Raw genomic sequence first — 20,427 nt, 5'->3', positions numbered from 1 at the left:
TTTGTATTTTGTGAATTCTGGCTGCTTGCCTTCTTTAGGCTGTCTGTTATCAGAGCTATCAAGTTTTACCTATATGTATTTTAAGGAGTAAACAAAAAGCATCATGGAAAAGCTGTCAGAAAGAAAGACTTTTGCAACTGTGGTGTAACGTTACCTTGGGGAGGGGTCTGTGGGTCTTAATTTGTCGTTCTGAACGAGCAGTGCAGTGGTGATCCAGGTTCCTCAAACAAGGAGCAGTGGTTAGGAAAGCTGTATCAAACACAGGATGATAGGATTTGCAAAAGTGGGAGGTTGCTTCCACGGAGTACAGCGATGAATGTATCTTACGCTGCACTGCTGGGAAAGTAACATTGTATGGAGCAAAGCCCCCCTCTCCTAATGCAGCAATTTGTCATATTAAGTCATTTAATAATAATTGAATCCCCTTGATTAATCTCCTAGAATTAGCCAGTTGCATTTTGAGCAATTAGGGTTAATTACTGCCTCATTTGGCAGGATAGAGCCCCTGTAATTATTTCATGAACAAGATTAGGAAGTGTTCCTGTGTAGCGGATACATTCATGGCATCTTGGAGCACATGTTAGAATTTGTAATGACATAGTTAAGAGTAATTAGTAGCTAATAATCTATGTTACGCTGTTAACGCTGATGCTGAGTGGGCTCATTTTGCTGTATGGTCATTGTTCAATGAAACCTCCCCTCAAGTCTGTTAATATCCAGGTGGTGTTAGTGGAGGTCTCTGAGTATATTAACCATTCTGAGAGTGAGCTAGTTTGGAATTAGGATTGCAGAAAAGACTTCCTTTGTTTTATAATTTTTTTTTTAAAGCTGGATGATGAAAATATAGTCTGCCAGAGAATTGAAAACAATGTGTCTCCTCAGCAAGCCCAATTTAGAAATTAACAAAAATTGTACTATTTAGAGGGCAGGCTACCTTACACTGATGGCATGATATGATTGCTTATTACATATTTCTGATTTTCCGTTTTGCAGGAACATAACTGTATTTAATTTTCATTATTCTGGTACCTATTACCTGGAAGAATCCAAAATTATATTATTTCTTTCTTCTGAAGATACAAGTAATGCAGACATGCTATATGGTAGCTTTTGGAAGATAGAGAAGTTTGAGAAGGAAAAATTGACCAAACTGAAAAGAAATGTTGTGAATGGCAGGATTAAAAGCTTAAGCAGAAAAAACAGAACTTGAGCTTTTAGAGCCTTGGATGAGGAGGGGGTTTTGTATGGAATGGCACTCTCTCCCTTCCAGCCCTTTCATTCAAAACTAGTGTCACCTCCAAAAAGACCAGAGCGACAGTGTGCTCCTCTAGCAGAAACTTCTCATGTAATTATATTGTTGTGTTAAAGCTTCTTCCCCCGCCCCTTCATTCTGATAGAGGTGTTATTTCTGCTTTGTAACTAGTTAGTATAGACCTGTGGGTAAGGTATCAGACTAAGTGAATAAATAAATATAAAAAAGGCTCAATAAAATCAGTTTTAGCTTCTGACTGCCTTACCTGCCTAGAATTACCCTGAAGGAGTTCGTCAGCAGGAGGGAGAACATTGCCTAGTAATGTTCTGAAGTGAAAGTGTCAATTATTTAAGTCTCCAGATTACTTAGTGTTTATAGCAGTAAGCAGTAAAAGTTATTTAAGAGTAGATCAGTGGTATAAAAATATGGAGCTATAATTTTTGACTCAGTTTTCATACTAAATAAACACAATAACTCACTTATAAACAACTCTTTTATATACTCGCAGAGCTGTTCATGGTAGTTTCATTTTGGTCTGCAAATTGAAGGTGGATTTGAACTGGTTGTCTAGCAACAAAGACTCTTCAATTTATTGTTTCTGAAATGCTTAGAGTATTTCTATGTTAATACTAATTTGTGAATATCACCTTGGTCTACTATTTTCAAGCTGGTATTTCTCTCCTTGTCGTAAGCTAGTACAAATATCTGCTGATAAGGATGTTAATACTTAGAGATTCAAGCCAAGTTCTTTAGCAAACTTTAAATTCTAGGTGACAGGTCAGGTTAAGTATATTTTATGATGACTGTATAGTCTAGTTTTGAAGCTGCAAATTGAAAAACTGGATGTATTCTTCAATAATTACTTGACTACCTGTTTGAAGGATAATCCATATTTTAAAAGTGTCCTCATCTCTGTAAGCTTAGAAGTTCTTCTTTTTAATCAATCTGTTCTAATGTGTTCTCATAAATTCACCTGGAATTTCAAACTCAAAGTATGCAAAATTCTTTTTAGGTAGGCATTATTGAATGGAGATGGGGTGTAATTTTGTATGTCATAAAGATGTTTGAAACACTGATGTTGATAGTAAATCATTACTCATAATGTATATGTGTTCAACTGGAGGGGCTGAAGCTTCCCCATCTACTATCACAGATGTCTTTTAACGGTGAAATTAGTTTACGGTAAATGTCATTCAGATGAAGTATGCACTTTAGAAGCAAGGAAACCATTCCTTTAAAATTAATGATGCATTGCAAATATCAGAAAAAGCCTTATATGCAGCATAAAGATAATTAAAATTCAGGTCAGAAGTGTATGACTTAGTCGGGCTAAATTTTTTAATGAGATTTCAGAAAATTAATTGGGCGAGTATGTTTTTACTCTTCTAAAGAATATTTCATTTCATGGCTCTACAGGAAAGATGCTTTTATTGGCATCTAAAGATTGTAGTGTCTGACTTTTTAACTGTTGGTTAACCAATCTTTAACAATTTTTAGGTTGATTACAAGTAATCTAAATACCTTGTGACCTTGTAGCTGTTTGTGCAGACTGATGACTAGTGCCAGTTTTCCACATGCTAATCAGACAGCAGTAAAACAACTGACTTTATTATCAATTAACATTAGCACTCTGGGTTTATATATTGTGCAATTAGCAGTGAACATTCCCCTTTTTTCAGCTCATTCAGGCTTATTCTTTTCTGTGCCTCTGGGAGAAGCAGCCGCACAGGCATTCCTCTGCAGCATGTTAGTATTTTACCAGTATTTTTGTCGCCAGTCTGCCAGTACTTCCCTCTGCTTGAAACATCAGGTTAGAGGCTGCAGGAAAGGCTGCTTGGACAGTTTTCTCAGGACAGTTCAGGGTTTCCCCAGCTTTTAAATAATTTATTGGCCAAACATTAATTAGTCTGGAGATTGAAAGTCTTTCTACAGAACAGGTTTTTTTCCTTATTCTTCTTTATCCCAAAATACAAATTCTGAGCTGTACAACTACTCATTTAAAAAAGAAGTACAATAAGTGTGTTCAGTTATGTAGCTGTCCTGTCTGCACATGCTTATAGCAGTGTGTGAAGGATTTTGTATCAAATCTCCAGTTGTAGGTTTTGACGTGTTTGTGTTCTTGCATGTTCAGTGGCCTGTGGTCAGGCGACGGTGGTAGCACTATAACAGACATCCCCAAAATCTGGAAGCATAAGTAGAAACTAGGTCCTGTCACCAAGGAGCAAGTATATAGCAAGAAACTTTCCTAACAGTCATCTTCTGTCTTTGCCTGCGTTGCTTTATAATCTGGTTTATAGTGACACCTATTAATCTTTAATTGCAGTTTCTTACTCTTTCAGCATATCTGTTCAGTGTGTACAAGGTAATATAAAGTTTTTATTTCATTGGGATTTTTCAGTATCGCAAAACCCTACAAATTCTATTTTGCAGTAAATCTCATAATGCCTCAAAATTTAAGGCTGAAAGTTCTGGCAAACTTCTCCCTTCAGTATTGTGACGGGGGCTGTCATTGCATGCTTCTGCCAGCTTTGCAATTTCTGCTCTCGCATCAGTGACTACATCTGAAAGAGAACATGTATGCCAGAGATGTTGTCCAGAATGGCTTGTTCTTGGAATAATCTCTGTATTTCATCTTTAAAATGAATAGCCTCTTTATTCAAATAAGAAATTAATTGATTTTTGTCTTTGGCACTTTTTTTTTTAATGGAGTAGTAGAAGAATGAGACTTCATTGTGTGGATAAAGAGAACAGCTTTTGTCTCAAAACTAGTTCTTCCCAGCCTCCCCTTCCTACAGCTGTCCTGGGAACAGAAATGTGCGGACAGCCCAATTGTCGTAGTATCTTCAGAGGTCCAGTGGTTGGAGGGGTTTTTATTTGCTTGGGTTGCCCCCTCCCCCCCTTTTTTAAAAAAAATTCTTTTTTTCATTCTAGCTCAAATCACTGACTTGCAACCTGTTTTTCAGGGTTACTGGCTTGGTTTTACTGTGTTCATGTAGACCTGAACCCTTCACTGCACCTGAATCTGTCCTGAAAATGGGAAAATCTGTTTTTGATGAACAGGTTTGAAGATGATGGCAGGATGTAATTTTACACACGTTTCATACCTGTATATGAAGACTGTTGAGGTTTGCAGAAATAAAGATCATGGTTTATTTGAATGGAGAAGTATTGGTTCTTTGACAGCTTTGTGAAAAATTGTAGTGGTTAAGCATGGAAGGACTTGAAAAAATTGAGTTTCCCGTGTCAGAAGTCATGAAATAAGTTAAATGTATGCAAGGCCAGGCTATAGGGATGGTATTCTGAGAAGGTAGGTATTTCTTAGGTATTCTAAATGTGTCCTTGTAACAGTATTTAGAAGAGTGACCTGCTTACATTTCAGTACAGTAAAGCATAAGAGGGTTAATTTTAAACAGAGAAGTATGGGAAGATGGACTGCCATAATCAACAGGGAGCTTGCTATGTTTGGTCTAGCCTGAGCATGCTCTCTGGTTTATACCATAATCAAACATCTTCTAGCCTGTATGAAAGCTCCATTACTTTAATTAGGTCTGATAGGTTGTGATAGCAAATGCAAATCTAGGTCATTGCATATGTAAATGTGCAGCTGTAGTCCTGGAGGATGCCAGAACATATCAGCTAAGGTGTCCAGTCATCACCCAGCATTACCTCCAGCATGGCAAGCAGACTTTATGTGCTAACCATGTGAAAGTGGTTAGGACACACACATACACCCTGTCACTTGCCTAACATTTATTTATATTTTCAAGTTAAGTTGCTAGATACTTCTTGGCACATGCTTAAAATATTAATTTACACTTAAACACTTTTGGTTTAAACACGGAGTTTAATGATTTATGAAGGGCAAATGGATACCATCCTTGATTTCAGCAAGGAATTCTTCTTTAAAAAGAAAGTTTTGTGGTAGTGGCTTCATAAAATCTCACTGAAACTGCTAGCTCTATTGTGAATGTTAATGCCCAGGTAGAAAAGCTTTTTGCTCAAACTTTCTTGCTAGAGAAGAGCATGGCTCAGGAGGCACACATTCACGATGAAGGAAATGCTTTCATTCCTTTCTATTTTTTAATTAGGAAAAAGTGTTCTGTAATTTTATATACTGACACCTTTGTCTTGGCTGGGTAAAGCGATTTGACCGGACAGCCCGATTTGTTTAGTAACTCATATGTAAAACAGTCAGGAAATGGAGATGTTCCTGGTTAGTTACCAATCAAGTTGAACAAATACTTGTGTTCAGTCTTCTGGTGGTTTTGTCACACAAAAAATGCGTGTAAACTAATGTTTCGTTAGCAGTTCCTGGAATGAGATGAATACTCCTGTATTACTTTAATGTATGTTGATTATTGCTGCCTATCAAATCTCTGCAGAGAGAGATTGCAACCAGTTTAAACTGAGAAGGCTGCAGGGGCTGATTACTTTGAGTATTTGCTTGTCTGGTTTCATCCCAGGTTGCCTTACTTTCACTGGAAGTTACTAAATTATCAGCAAATTGATGTAACTAATAAAGCAGTGTTCTTTTCACATTCTGCTCTTTAGCTGATGACCCGTAGGCTACCTTCTTTCTCATCAGTGGGAGGGTGCTCCCATTTTGTTGTACGGCAGACACTGCAAAACTTGGAGAAACACATACTGAATCTTCATTTTAAGTTTTACTTTGCTGTGTTACAGCTTGTAAATGCGGTACAGCTTCAAGCATGGCACAGGTACTGCGAGTACCCTCCCGCTGCTTGCCCCGGCAGGCTTTGGTTGCAGGGAGCGGTGGCTGCGCAGTGAGGGGGGTGGTGGGGCTCCTTCAGAGCGCAGGGGAAACTAAAGTGCCCTTAACAGGGAAACACTTCCTGAACTGTTCAAAGGAAATACTTGATGAAATTAACTTCCTATTTGCGTGTGACTTGCCTTCGTGTATAACTGCAAATTTCAATGCAGCTGCTGTATTTGTGTAGGTTATTGTTCATGAATTAAATTTTTTATTGTCATCTTTAGCGTTGAGAAGTGAAAACCACTTCTCATAGTATGAGAATATTCAAATGCTCATGGTGATAGATGGAAAAACTTAGCTGTGGCCTTGGCATTTCAGAAATAATTACTTGAAGTGTCGTTTCATTTGAAAAGGAGTGGGTTTGCTCTTTTAGGGAATTTAAGCTAAGAAAGCTGATGATGGTGATGGCCTGGAGTTAAATTTCCAGTTAGGTGCCTACTTGAATTAGCAGGCACGGGCTGGATGTTAGTGTTGTGGTTTTGTCTCCTCGGGAGTTCATAAGCTCTAAGCTTTTCAGTTCAGCAGCAGTCCTCCCCTCCCAGAACTGCGGAGCGCTGTCCTCGGGAAGTGCTTGGCGACTGACACGGGGCAGTGGCGGGGAAGTGCCGGATGAGCCCCAGCAGCAAACAGCATCTCGGTGCCACAGGGACGAGGGGGAAGGTGACAGTGAGGAGAGCTGATAGTCTTTTCACTGTCTGGTTTGTGGCTTACAGCTGTGTCTCTGTATCATCAGCATTTATAAAACATAATCATTTTTCTTGAGTATGCCTGCAGTAGAGTAGCTTTCGTCATGGGGATTTCTCCTGCGTTTGTTGTGGTAAAGAGGCTCTAAAGGTGTCAGTCTTCAAAATAGCTTGTCCTTGTTGATTGATGCAGTTTGTGGGTCAGAAATTACTATTTAGGGGACTTTATTGGTGAGTTTTCTTAAAAACATTGAATTTTACAACTTTGTTTACGAAACCTCTGCCAAGTAACTGTGATGGTAGTTCAGAGTTGCGTGCGCGCCTTGAAATCTGGAAGCTTTCTCAAATGCCTTGATTGATATTTTTTATTGTTTGTTGGATAGTAGTCGGTTTTAATTCTGTTGCAAAGAAGTCCAGAGTTATTAACTTGTCAAAATAAATAGACGCTGTAAGAGATCCTCATGCTGTCTTGTATGTAGTGCTGGTAAAAGGTGCTGACCTGAAAGCTTTACCTGTGTTTGAAATCTTACTTCCAGCCCCAGCCCTCTGTGTTAGGAAATGACGCCTTCTTCAAACATCCAGCCCTCCTGGTCCGTTCTCCCGGGAGCTGCTGCTGGGATTGCCTGCCGAGGATTCAGCTGTGAATGATGGCTGCATCCCTGGGAAGGCCTCCCCCAGCTTCTGCTGTGTGCTTGCCCTTCTGTGGTTTTTGATGGGAACTCTGAAATGGCTCAAGATGCTGAAGCTCAAAAATATTCTACTTGCCGTGCATGGCAACTTTAAGTCATTAATTTCCATAATTCGTTTTTTAAACATTGGTTAGCATCATGTTAATTACAGAAGAGACCAGAATGGCTCTAGGGAGCAGTTCCTAGTCTGTGGAGTATGTAATCCTCGTTACGCTGTGTCTGCCTCCCTGGCTGAGTATTTACCTGGGACCTCAGAAGTAAGCATCAGCACCTCCCAAGTGACACAGGCGGGCAAAGTTGATGAGAGGGTCTGTAACTAGGGAGATCATAGTTTGGAACCAATTAGCTACTTACACAGAAGGCAAGACTTTATTTCCCGTTCAAAAAACTCATTTAACTTAATTCAGCCTATGTTACTAATACAGTTACTAGGAATTAATGCATTTATGGTCAGAGTTATCTATAGGCTGATCAGCCTAGATTAAGTTTTGGACCATCAGCAATGAGAGCAAGAGGGTGCGTACATCTGGCGATCTTAACTCTGTTCTGTACATTTTTAGTAGCTGTTTATGCTTCAGTTTGGTTAATACTTTTACCCAGTCCTGCCGTTACATGTGTGTGCACTTGTGGCTGTATGCTGTGCTTTTATGGTCCGACTGCTCTGGTACAGAATTGTCTGAAGTGGACAAAGAAAAATGAAGGTGGGAAAAGGAAAGCCAGACCACTCTGTTGTCCATCGTACACCAAATCAAAAACAAATTTCTTGTCTATCTTGCTGGGCCATGCTTACTGGGAGGAATTGATTGTCCTGCATGTGATTAGTAATAGAAACCACTAGTTTGTGGTTGTAAACAAGACAGATTGGGAATGCAAATTCATGTTTTTGCATCACTTTTTCTAGTTCATTGATACAATTTCTTTTTACTTGAACAGAGACATTTAACATCGTACCCATATCGCTGCACATTGGCAGATTTTCAGATAGAGAAAAAGATTGGACGAGGACAATTCAGCGAAGTTTACAAAGCAACCTGTCTTCTGGACAGAAAACCTGTGGCATTAAAGAAAGTTCAGGTGAGCGTTGAAGTTCAAAGTCTCACTATTTAGCAAGTAAAATGGGAATGTTTTAAGTTCTACACAGATTACTTTGAGTCAAGATACTACCTTCAGTATTCTTTTGTCAGCAATAATAATGCAATAAAATGCTTTATAAATATAGTTTGAGAGCACTGGATGGTCTGGTTTGATATTTTTACACTAAAAAACCCCAACACTCTGCTTTCTTATTTAGCTCAGTTTGGGAGTTTTTTTCTTTTTTTTTTTTTCTTTATTATTTCAAGATACAGAATAAAAAATAATGCTTCTGAAGGTCTCAAAGCAGTTTTACAAATAACTGATTAGGTCAGGATAGTTTCATGGTGCTCAGTTTACATCTGGATGCGAGAGGCCAGGTGGCCTCACTGCGCTCCTGCCTGCCCCTGGGCTGTATTCTCTGGGGCTGCTTTGCCTATAGCCTGTGTGCCCTATGTGGGACCCCATTGCAGTTTTGAGCAGTCTGTTTGCACTGCGTGGCCTTTACCCCTCGTCATCCTGGAGTGGGTTTATGTTTCTAAATCAGAATTATGTAGTAATGGCGCAACTTCGTATTTATTTTTAAATTTTTGTTTTACTTTATAAAAAGGATTCACTAAATCGTAATTAAATGTGTGTGAAAGAATGAGGCCCTAATGGCCATAGGTATTTAGCTAGGAGACTGCTGTTGTGACAGAGGTGAATCAGGAGAACATGAGCACAAAGGGGAAAATGCCTGCGCTTGCTGAGGGAGTTTTAGATGAATTTCTGAAAAACTTTACTGCAAGCAGTATAGTTTTGTAACAATGCTTGAAGTATTGTGCAGCGTTCAGAACAGCATTTTGTTTGAGGAAATTTGCCTTTCATCCTTCATCACATCCTTTAAACTCATGTTTCTAGTGCCTTACTCCCTGATTATTACAAAATGAATATTAATGCTCAATATTATTGTTAATTATTACAGAGAAGTCAGTGGGAGCTATTATCTCTGTTTAAAAGAAAAAAGTAAACATTTTATCTTTTATTTACCATGTGAAATTAATAGTAACTAAGATAACTATGTTTTGAAAATCATAACAGCAAATTCATAAAGTAGTATCTTTATTTTTTTTGCTGCTTAGAATATTGCCTACGGGTTCTAAAATTAATTTTACTGTATTCCTGGCCCTTTAGCGGGTTCAAAATAAAGAAAACATTGATCTTTCTTTGATCTGGGGATTGTGTGAATACTCATTATGGCAGAGGATATACAAATTAGGAGAGAAAAGACCAATTTCTTGTTAAAATATAAAAATCTTCTTTTTGTTGTTCATTTTAATCTTCTATGTTTTTGTCTTTGAAGATTTTTGAAATGATGGATGCCAAGGCTAGGCAAGATTGCATTAAAGAAATTGACCTGTTGAAGGTAAGAATTTTTACAATGACTTTTTCCATTTTTTGTTTTGAGAAAAAAATTGTTTTCAGGTTGGCAACAGTCACTTGCCTTTTATAGCAAATAAAGCTTATGTAGCAGACAGAATTATCTTAATAGACTGTGCTTTCTTTTGCAAACTGGAATGCCTACATGATGCAAGAATTTTGGCTTAAAACTTAATTTTACTGAGGTTTTTGCCTATAGTCTAAGGAATCTGTTAATCTTTCTGTTGTAAAAAAGCAAGTACTCCTCTTTGAGAGGCATGTAAATTCTGCCCTTTACGTGTTTTGATTTGTTTGTCACTTTAAAATAAGCTAATTAATGAACTAGCTAAATGAGAAAAGTTTTGTGTGTGTGTGTATATATATACACACACACACATACCACGCATGAAAAATCATAGTGTAGGTAAAGGCGATGAAACCAAGGAGTACTTTTTAAGTGATGAAACGAACTAGTGCTTTTTTTCCATCTCAGTAATTTATTTCAAAATGTTGGTAGGAAATATATATGCATTGCACTTCAAATACATATTTTGAGTAAATGCAACAGATTGTTGAAGGCTAAAATTTTAGTTTAGCTAGTCAAATTTAATGCTAAAAGTATTAAATAATTCATTTTCTAAATGTGTTTTTAGGTATTTCTATTTAAATTGTCAATTTATATCCATGCAGTTGTAGACAAAGCTTGAGTCTGCTAGACTGCAGCAAAGGCATACAGGATGTTGTGTGAACATGATCCAGTTGCTTAACAGTCATGGAGAAAAATAATGCCAACATTAACATTCAAAGCCAGAATTTGTGATATTTTTGGGTTCTAGGTAGTCTAAACAGTTTTGTCTTGAGGTCTGGTTATGGAAGATATTGTAAACTTGCACTAGATTTATTCAGAGCAGAATGTGCAAATTTACTAGAATCAGAGGAAACTGAAAATAAAATACCCATGCTGACAGGAGCCTCCAGAAGCTCAGCGCCCAGCCACCCATGTGGGGTGGCCAGAGGCAACCTCATCTGCTAGAGACAAGTTCTCCAAGAAGCCAGATACCAAACTACAGTTGCTGTGAACACTAATATGATATACTGAGCGGCGTAGGGCTTCCCTATCCACTGCTGAAGTAATTTAAATTACTTACTCTCCCCAGTCTTTATACCATCACCAAAGCTGTCTAGCTGCAGCAGTATTGGGAGCCTGAATTAGCTCCTTTTGAAGACAAAAGCTGTTGTTACCTGTCTCTGAGCCAACGTGTTTAAGTTAAAAGCCTCTGTTTGTCTGGAATTAAGCAGTATCTGTACATGTTCTGAAGTCTTCAGTGGTTGTCTTCTGAGCAGGGTAGCATGTTTGCCATGCTTCCAGCTTCTTGTTGGAGATTGTTTTTTAAATAGTAGCTGGAGCTCTCTGGCGGGATGGAGTTTCCGTTAGACCAGCAAAGTGCAATTCTGCGTTGAAAAATACTGGTTAGTAAAACTGGATTGGTTTGCACGGTATTTTGTAGAAGAATAGAAAACATACCAGTAAATTCATTTAGTTGGGGTGAAGGGAAGAGCAGGCATAGTTGCTGGCAGTCTACAGGAAGGTACTACTATGCTGTTTATTTTGCAAAACATTATTGTGCTGGTAGTTTAATTAGTCTTTATTGTTGAATTTCAACAATTCTTCTCGGACAGTTGTGTAGCTCCATCTGAGGATTCTGAAGTTTGAGTACGTTAAAAAGTCAGCTTGAATCCTGTTGTATTAGACATGCAAAGGGAATATATTAATATTGTGTGTAGTTCACTTCCTTCAAATGACTACTAGCTTTCCACTCAGAGCTAACAAAATACCTTGAATGTTATCCAAGATGTGTGTAGCTCAGCTTCTGAGAAGATCAGCAGATAGTAAGTAAAAAGTAATCAAAGTTGAAGTTACTGATTTTGGAGCTGTGTTATGATGCTGTTGTGGTCAGCGTGTTCGCTGACCCTGTGCAGGCACAGGCTGTTCCTGCAGGCAGCATCACTCAGAGCCTGTCTGTGGGCAGGGAAGGGCTGGTGCGTCTGTCAGCAGCTGGACCACACATCACTCTGTGCCGTAAGATGAGTAACGGATCAGATCAATATATCTGCAACTCATCCTTTGCTAATTAATCACTCTTCACTCTGAGAACTGCCTGTTGTCACAGCTTCACAGAAATAACCGAAGATGTGGTGTGTTGGGACTGTTGTAAAAAGTCACATTTAAAAGCTTTAGTCACGTTTAAAAGCTTCAGAGCTGCTTCATCAGAGAAGGACACAGCTCCCTTCTTGGGGCTGGGCAGCAGGCATTACTGCTTATGCAGCATGGGGCAGAACAGTCTGTGCCTGGAAGCAGGAGAAAGTTTTTAAAAGTGACAGTTAAGTTCTTGCTGCAGAGTATGCTTGGCCTCTGGTCTGGCTTTTTATGGAATTTCATGGGGTTTCAGGGTCTGTTGTGAGCTTTTCACATTTTGGTTCCTTTAGAATAGCATGTGTGCAGCTTCAGGAAAGTAGGACAAGTGTGTTTTTCCTAAATGAATGCCTATTCTCAATTTTAATTCCAGCATTTTTAGCATCATTGTATTAGAAGATAAAATACATTTCACTTCCTGAGTTTATCAATTAAGATAGTGGTTCCTATGTCTAGAAAGTATTAAGTGTGCCAAGGACCTGATTCAGCCCAGTATTTTAGAGTCTGGTTAAATCCTTCTCAATCCAGGTATTTTTTCATCACTCCGTAGATGTGATGTACATGTCTGCCTTGCAGATGTCTAGTGTCTGGCCATGTAATATGGGATATTGATATTTTTAAAAACTTCTTGCTACTTCTAAATTCCGGTGTCTAGTATGAAGTATTTTTAGACTATTACTAAAACAATTTGCTATAAGAGCTTTTCTTTATTTGTTGTTTTTATTTTTAATGTAGACCACTGAGGAGTTTGTGAAGGAGTTGCATAGATTTACTGTAGTCCATCCCTGTCCAAGTACTTTGTTTTGATCAAAGACTTCTATATCAGGAACAAAGGGGCTATAATTATTCAAAATTTAACAGAAGCGAGATGAAATTTTATGTTCCTTTCAGTGTATTTCTGGCGAAAAGGTTTAGGCAAAGCAGCTCAGTAATACAGCTGTAATCAGCATTTGGGCTGCCAGCACCCACAGCCACTCATTTAGAGGTGGCTTACCCTTCTGCATGCCTCGTGCTGACAGCACTGCTGTGCATACACATCAGGCATTAACTGCCATTGGACTTTTAGGATGCATTAAAGAAATAGGAAATGTCATTAACCCAAGATAAAGTGTTTGTAATGTTTTGTGCATTTGAGGATTGGTGAGAATGAATATACAGAAGAAAATTCAGGTGGCTTTTTCCATGCTGCATGAATATACAGTAGTTATTAAAAAAACCCAACCCAGAGTCAATATATGTACTTAAAATTTTGACGAAAGAAAGAGTGGAGAATTGAAGTTTGGCTTATCCATAGTGGTTTACCTAGCTGGCTGGGAAAACAGTGTTCAAGGGTCAGTGAATTAGAGGAAAAAAATGTGTACTTCTGCATTCACACCTCTGAAAGGTCATGGGCAGTCTGCTGGGTTTTCCAGCAGAGAAGAGAGTCTAGTAAGGCTCTTTCTGGGGCACTCGTCCCTCTGCTTGGTTTCTGCAGAGGGTGGCGTCAGCTTTTGCTGCTGCGAGAGGAGACCTCGGAGACCGCTTCATCAAAAGAGCTACCACAGAAGCGAGCATGATGGCATGGGTGGTTTGTTTATTTGCTTTTAATTTTATACTTCACTGTAATAGAAGAAACATTCCTCTTTTAGATCTATTGGGTTTCTTCAAATCAATAAAAACCATCAGAAAAAGTGTGTACAGTCTCACAAAAAAGGTACTTAAATTCTTTGTATTGGTTAAGCAATGCTTGGATCTGACTAAGTTGGGCTTTCTTATACAAAATAAACTAAGTAAGGGCTGGGGTCAGAACAGGGAAGATGTTGGTGTAGTAGCTGCCCCAGCAGTGTGTGGTTTTTGTTCCCTGTTGCAGTTGTAGTGTTTTGCTCTTGTATTTTATTGGCACGTGGTGCTGAGGGTTAGGAAAAGGCTTGTTTGACTGCTTGAACTCCTTGATGCCTTTGGGAACTCTGGGGAGAGTTCCCAGCAGAGCATCCTAAGGAGGACAGAAAACATCCCCTAAATCCTAGGCTCTCCTGTATCCACAAGAGCAGTACCCAGGCATTGGCTCTGTCACGATAGTGCACGTGGTGGTGGGGGGGAAGGCACCCCGGTGTGCATTAAGGGCCAAGGGCTGTTCTCAGGGGTTTGGTGCTTTTTTTTCACTCAAAGTTCATCTTCAGTCAGGGTACCTGAGAGCAGACATTTAAAAGAAATTTCTATAGAAATGGTGGGCTGTGACTTTTATTTATTTATTTAAGGCTTGGGCTTGTGGGAATGTTCTTCTCCTGATGCCTGCACATGGATCCCATTAACGCTAATGTGTGCTAGTGTCGAGGCATTGCAAAGAAGAATCTATCCCCTAATGTGCATGCAGAGAGGAGTGATTAGCGTGATGGATCATAACAGTGTTTCTTTTGGCTTTGTAACCCCTGGAACAGACAAGTTGAGTCACAGCTGTTTAGTAGATGAAATGCTCACTTTAGTAGTTTCTAAATTTACTGCATTTGTAAGAGCACAAGAGAAAGATAATCTAAAGCAAAATGAGCAAAGAGATCTCTAGATAGTACATTATCTTCTAAGCAATTACAGTTTTCCACGTTAAGAAATTCAGACATAAAATATTAAAACAAATTTTAATTTCTTGAGCCTGTTTCTTAATTTAGTCCCATGAGTAAAATGTAACAATCTGAGAAGATGCCATTTTTTAAGAAATGTAGGAGGAAAAAAAAATTAAAATATCAGTTGTGAATATAGGAAGCTATACCTGAAATGAAAAGAAGTAATCACTGAAGAGGCAAGCATAAATAATTAGAAAAATAAACTGACATATGTAATTTGTGCATTGTTTGCTTCCATCAGAGTTTTAATTTAATTCTGTTCTAAGGAGCAAAGAGACATCAAGGTGTACCGTAATCAACAATTGGGGGGGTCTGTTTATATTTAAGGGGTGGGTGGGGATCAGTTACTGCTTAACAAAGCTTCTTTCAGGACGTTGATTTTAAATACTTTGTGAGTTTACATTGGAAAAGGTTGTTTCACGCTATTTTAGGCTCTATTGCTCTTTACTCAAGACACTTTATTATGCTGTACTTGCAATACATTGTATTTCTTACAGGATATTTGTCTACAGTAACTCGGAACACAGTTTCTAGTTGCACCTGTTGTGAACTGTTTTGCATAATGATTACAAAAGCAGTACATGTATTGTATCTTGGAGTTGTTACTACAGCGTTCTAAGTTTCTTTCTTGCGTTCCCTCTATCTGCAGCAACTGAACCACCCCAATATAATTAAGTATTTGGATTCTTTTATTGAAGACAATGAACTTAACATTGTCCTGGAACTTGCTGACGCTGGTGATCTCTCTCAGATGATTAAGGTAAGGACGTGTTGATTCTGGAGGTGCTACAAACTTCCACGGTTAAGCAGACACGTGGCAGTGGGGGCAAGCACATCTGTGCCGGAAGCACTTTTATTTTCTGTTTGCAATTTTGCACACCCACAGGGTGCTTCCAGAGCCTAAACTGAAGTGCCTGGTGGCATTTGACATGCACCAAGCTATGCTGCTTGCTTCTGGTCATTGCTTCTGGAGGGAGCAAGCCTCTGTATTATTTGGTGGGACGTATGTGTTATTCGCAAGGTTGATTTATCCAGTCTGTGATTGATGGGGACATTTAATTATTGTTAGATTTGTTATTCACATAGCCTGTCTGCCACTCTGAAGACATTCAAGAAAGTGTATTGACTTTCTTTGCAGTGGGGATTTGGGTTTGAGAAAATGTTTCAAGTACTTGTTCTTCTTTTATGTTGCTCTTAGGAATACTTGTATTGCTGCAAACCAGCTTTAGTTAAGCTGTTACCACCTGCTTTTATATTTTCTTTGACATGTTAATCTTTAGACATACATCCCTTGTGAGAACAGATGTGTTATATCATGTTTGTTAGCACTCTCAACCTTCTCTCCATGTTTTACCTGTTTTTTTGCCATCATTATTCTGTAATTATCATAAATGAATGTTTGGAAAGTTCTCCTCCTCCTTGTTGTCACAGTTAAAATATCTTATTAACAGATTTGTTTTCTTTGCCAGCAGAGCTGTGAGGCACTAGGCCAAAGGCTGTCAAACAAGTTATCCATTTAGTCCATAGTCAACGGCTAAATTTACAGTATCCATGAGAATCTGCTCCATCTCGCAGGAGAGTCCCCCTGGGCGAGCGAGCTGGGAACAGGCAGTTGGCAGAGCCATTCCTGGGGAGAGCCCCAAAATTCCAGATACAGCTGCTCAGTAGCAGGAGCCACCGCCTGCTGCCGCGGCCATCGGGGTCCTGGGCGGCCATCGGGGTCCTGGGCAGGCTCACTTGGCCTTGTGGAGACAGAGCTTGTCCTGCCTGGGGAGAGCTCGCGTGTATTTTTGTCTTTTGGTGTTTTCTTGTGGCTTCTTGTATGTTTTACCCTTTTCCCAACAGATCCTGGGAAACTTGCAGTTTATCTCAGGCTTTTTGTAGTTGCGGTTAAAGGTGGAAAGAAAGCGAGAGCTGTGAGAGCAGGAGTTAGGGCTGTGATCGTCCTGGGGTGTGCAAGTGTTTTGCTTGATTTTTAAATCTTAACTTATAAAAAGCTTTACCTACATAATTTTGAGATACCATCACATAAAATATTTGCATTTATTTCACTTACAGTTTTTAGTTTAAAACATTCTCTACTGATAAATATGTTCATTTATCTACCAAGACTGGTTATTTAATTTTTTAAAATTACTTTTTGTGTCATTTTATAAACAGGAGTTACTTTTTTCCAAAACATTATTTATAGATTCTTAGTTTGATAACTTGAACAGCACTGCAACTTGTGTTCTTTCTGCCAGTGCTCCCCAGCCTGGTCTGTTTTCCCACATGTTTATCGCAGGCATAAAGAAGATGCACTAGGTTTTTTCAAGGTCATATAAATGATGATTTCCTATTGGTACAAATCTTGGAATTCCTTATTTATTTATTTGGGGGGGGGGGGGGGCGGGGACAGGACGGACAGATGCCTAAAACCAAGAGGTAACAAAAGTCTCGTCCTAAATATAGCTTTAATTGTGGAAGGGGAATTTGCCTGCCTGCCCCCACCCCCACCCCTTGGGAATTTAAGCTTACGTGAGGATTTTCAGTTTCCAGGAGGTGGTAGGAACAGCAGTAACAACACTCTGAAGGTGCGAGAGTGATAAAAACAGGGACTGTCTTTGTCACGCCCCTGGTGCCTGCATTATTTATGAGGTATTGTAAAGCTGATGTAAGGGAGTGCTGCAGGATAACCCACTGGAGAGTTGGGACTTTCTTGTAAATGTCAGGCGAATCTGATTGGACATGACATTTAGAAATTTATCACTTGTGGCCTTGCATGTCCACTCTTAAATACTTCAATGAGAATTAAAGAATTTTATTGTGTATATAACACTTTATCCCTCACCCTCTGTAATTTCTCTGAGCTCTCTATCAAGTTTTGGTTTGAAACTGTTGCAATCTGTCAGGTTTGCTGCCTGGGGAATTGCAGGGTTGTGCCCCTTCACAGCTGATCTGCAAAAGAAGATTTGCCATTACTTGAGTCAAACACGAACCAGTAACAGCACTTCACATAAAATATAAAATGTGACAATGGACATCAGATGTCTCTACTGAGACGAAAAAGCACAAGATGCAGAAAGGGGCAATGACGAATTTCCTTCCTTTTATTCTTGCTCTTGCATGCTGCTGGTGGAAATTCTCAAGGGTATGATGCAAAAGATGCAGTTGCAGTGTGCTAGAAGGGTGTACAGTGTTTCAGAGCTAGTTGTTATCCAGTGACACCTTGTATATCAAAGGATGAGGATAAATAAACTTCTGGAAGTGTATTACATGTGTATTTTGTTAATGCTCTGGATGAAGTAGCTCAGTGGTCTAGCACAGGGAGAAGCAATGAGAAGTCGGGGACCAGTAATTCGAAGTAGTGTGATTTTTGGGGTGCCTCAGAGGAGGCAGTCATGCTTTCCATGTGATGTATATGGCTGTTGCGTATTTCTGAAATGGTAAAAGAATAGCTGAAGGTACATAATGCTTCAGCAAAGGGTAAACATGCAGCTGGTTATTTATTCCTGTAATAAGTTGCTGGGGAGGACAACTTCAGTATTCCAGGGAACCATCACCGTGCTGCACTCCTTCATATTGTGTGCATTATGCTTACAATTATTTTATTTGAGAGCTATTAGTACCCAGAGGTCCACTGAATCCAGACTCAGCTATAGTTGGCACTGCATAAATGCACACAAAATGATCTTTTTCCAGATCTGCATGTCTCCTGATCAGTAGTGTCTTTTTGTCTCACTAGAGATAGTTTGGTTGATTTAGTATTCCTATTATACATGAAATAGAATGTATTATTCTACCTGATCACAGAAGAAACATGGATACTTTATTGATGCTCTAGCCATCTTTTAAAAAGGAGGAACAGATTACCTTATTGTTGTTAATAGATTGTACAATAATGAATGTTTACAAGATTTTTTTATGATCTTTTGTTACTTAAGGCAAAATATTTGAGACATTCATTGTTTTGAGGCATTACATATGTTTTGCAGGGTAATTAAGGAGACTAATGGTAATTATAATTGGTGTCCATTCAAAAATGTCAAACCTATTTAAGCATATTTTTCATAATAGTTGTTAATTAGTGAACTGCACTGAAGTTTACATGTAGAGAGAAGGAGTTAAAAGCTAATCAGAAGAAAAGTCATGCTGCTGCAGATCTGGAAGACATGAGCAACCTGCAGCTGCCTAACACAAGTCCAGGAACGAGTCAAATATGTTGCTTTTTCACTGATCTTTTATTTATTTCCTCCCACAGTATTTTAAAAAGCAGAAACGGTTAATCCCGGAAAGGACGGTGTGGAAATATTTTGTGCAGTTATGCAGTGCAGTTGAACACATGCACTCCCGCAGGGTGATGCACAGAGGTAACATTAATTCAGTCTCTTTTCACTGAATAATAATATAATGTTCCAATTAGTAAGCGCCTACATTCAAAAACAATTATGCTGATGTTCAGCCAATGCATGTTTAGAGAGGCTGGAGCTTGCAAGATGGATTTCTCCTTCTGTCTCTTTGCCTCATTGTTAAAGGATTCAGTCCGAAGTGAGTGTGGTATTAGGAAGATGAGCTGCTTTGTATTCCAGACGCTGATATTAAGTAGAAGTGTCAAACTTGCCATTAGAGGAGTGTCAGAAGTAAAATGCTGAGACTCCTGGATACGGTGAACTCTAAGATAGTCTTCATTATATTAGCTGTGACCTTAGAGGGCTTAGAAGAGGTTTTCTGTCTTGCAAGCTTTTCTGAAAGATTAATACAAATATGTCCCACACTCTCATAACCTGTTCTCTATTTTCATTAATTATTTTTGAATCTCTTGTCTTAGAACTTTTCATAACTTTGAGCTCTATCCAAAAATTACCCTGATTCTTTCAGCATAAATCCTTTGTGAAGGACTTGACCCAGGAAATGCAAATGTCCCAAAAGACACCAATATCCGTTTCTGCTGCTTGTTATTTCCCTTTTGCTCTGAAGTACTGAATTCTTCACTATATTTTTCAGCAGTGTGATGTTGGTTTTCCTCCTTTAGACATCCTGATGCAGTTTATCAGTTGTACCTGAATTAGGTCTGTAATTGGTGGCTGAAATTTGGAGCCTCACACATTTTAGTCTGCTTTAATGTGAGCAAAGAGCCTCACTAACTCAGTCCTGACATGACTGCTTGAGAAACTGGGGTTCTGGTAATTTTTACACTCTGTGAACAAACTGGATTGTATATAGAGCCCAGAACTCATGTATATGTATGTGGGACAGTAATTAGCCTTTGCTGTGAGGGGACAATGGTGGGCAGTACAGTTTCTTGTAGAAAACGATCATTTCCAAAGAGAAACAGACTTACTGCTCTTGATTTCCATCAGTTAGAGTTGCCTCTCTTCTGTTGTGCTGTTTCTTACTTTTTCCCTCATTGGTATTTCTTGTGTGCTGGGAAGTATGCTCTGATTTTTGTGTGTGTGTGTGTGTGTGTGTGGAGCTTGAAGTCTTGGAAGATTCAGCCTATCAAAGGTATAAAGAAACACGGTTCTGCTCAAGCCTCTTTTGTACAGAGCGCGCTCCAGGCTATGTTTCTATTGCAGTATTAGAACCAAGTAACCTTTTGTGGCTTTGACCTCTTACCTTTTTCTTCTTGCAGATATAAAACCAGCCAACGTCTTTATAACAGCCACAGGGGTGGTGAAGCTGGGAGATCTTGGATTAGGCCGTTTTTTTAGTTCTAAAACCACTGCAGCACATTCCTTAGGTAAGATGGTACTCACAGACGCTAAGCAAGCACTGCCATACCATTGTCAG

The 20,427-nt window shown here is 39.0% G+C and overlaps 1 protein-coding gene across 3 annotated transcripts in view; it reads left to right on the top strand.

The window, feature by feature from the left end:
• Positions 1 to 20,427, top strand: part of NEK6 (NIMA related kinase 6) — an 84,166-nt gene that overhangs the window by 41,181 nt on the left and 22,558 nt on the right. For all 3 annotated transcript variants that reach the window (XM_080401439.1, XM_080401438.1, XM_080401437.1), the window contains exons 3-7: positions 8,332 to 8,472; positions 9,812 to 9,874; positions 15,308 to 15,418; positions 18,899 to 19,007; positions 20,270 to 20,377. In XM_080401439.1, the coding sequence (XP_080257565.1) occupies positions 8,332 to 8,472; positions 9,812 to 9,874; positions 15,308 to 15,418; positions 18,899 to 19,007; positions 20,270 to 20,377 (532 nt within the window). The remainder of the gene's footprint in view (positions 1 to 8,331; positions 8,473 to 9,811; positions 9,875 to 15,307; positions 15,419 to 18,898; positions 19,008 to 20,269; positions 20,378 to 20,427) is intronic.

This window comes from Falco punctatus, assembly GCF_963210335.1.
Source record: "Falco punctatus genome assembly, chromosome: 9".
Lineage (NCBI taxonomy): Eukaryota > Metazoa > Chordata > Aves > Falconiformes > Falconidae > Falco > Falco punctatus.
This window is presented reverse-complemented; position numbering and strand designations above follow the sequence as displayed.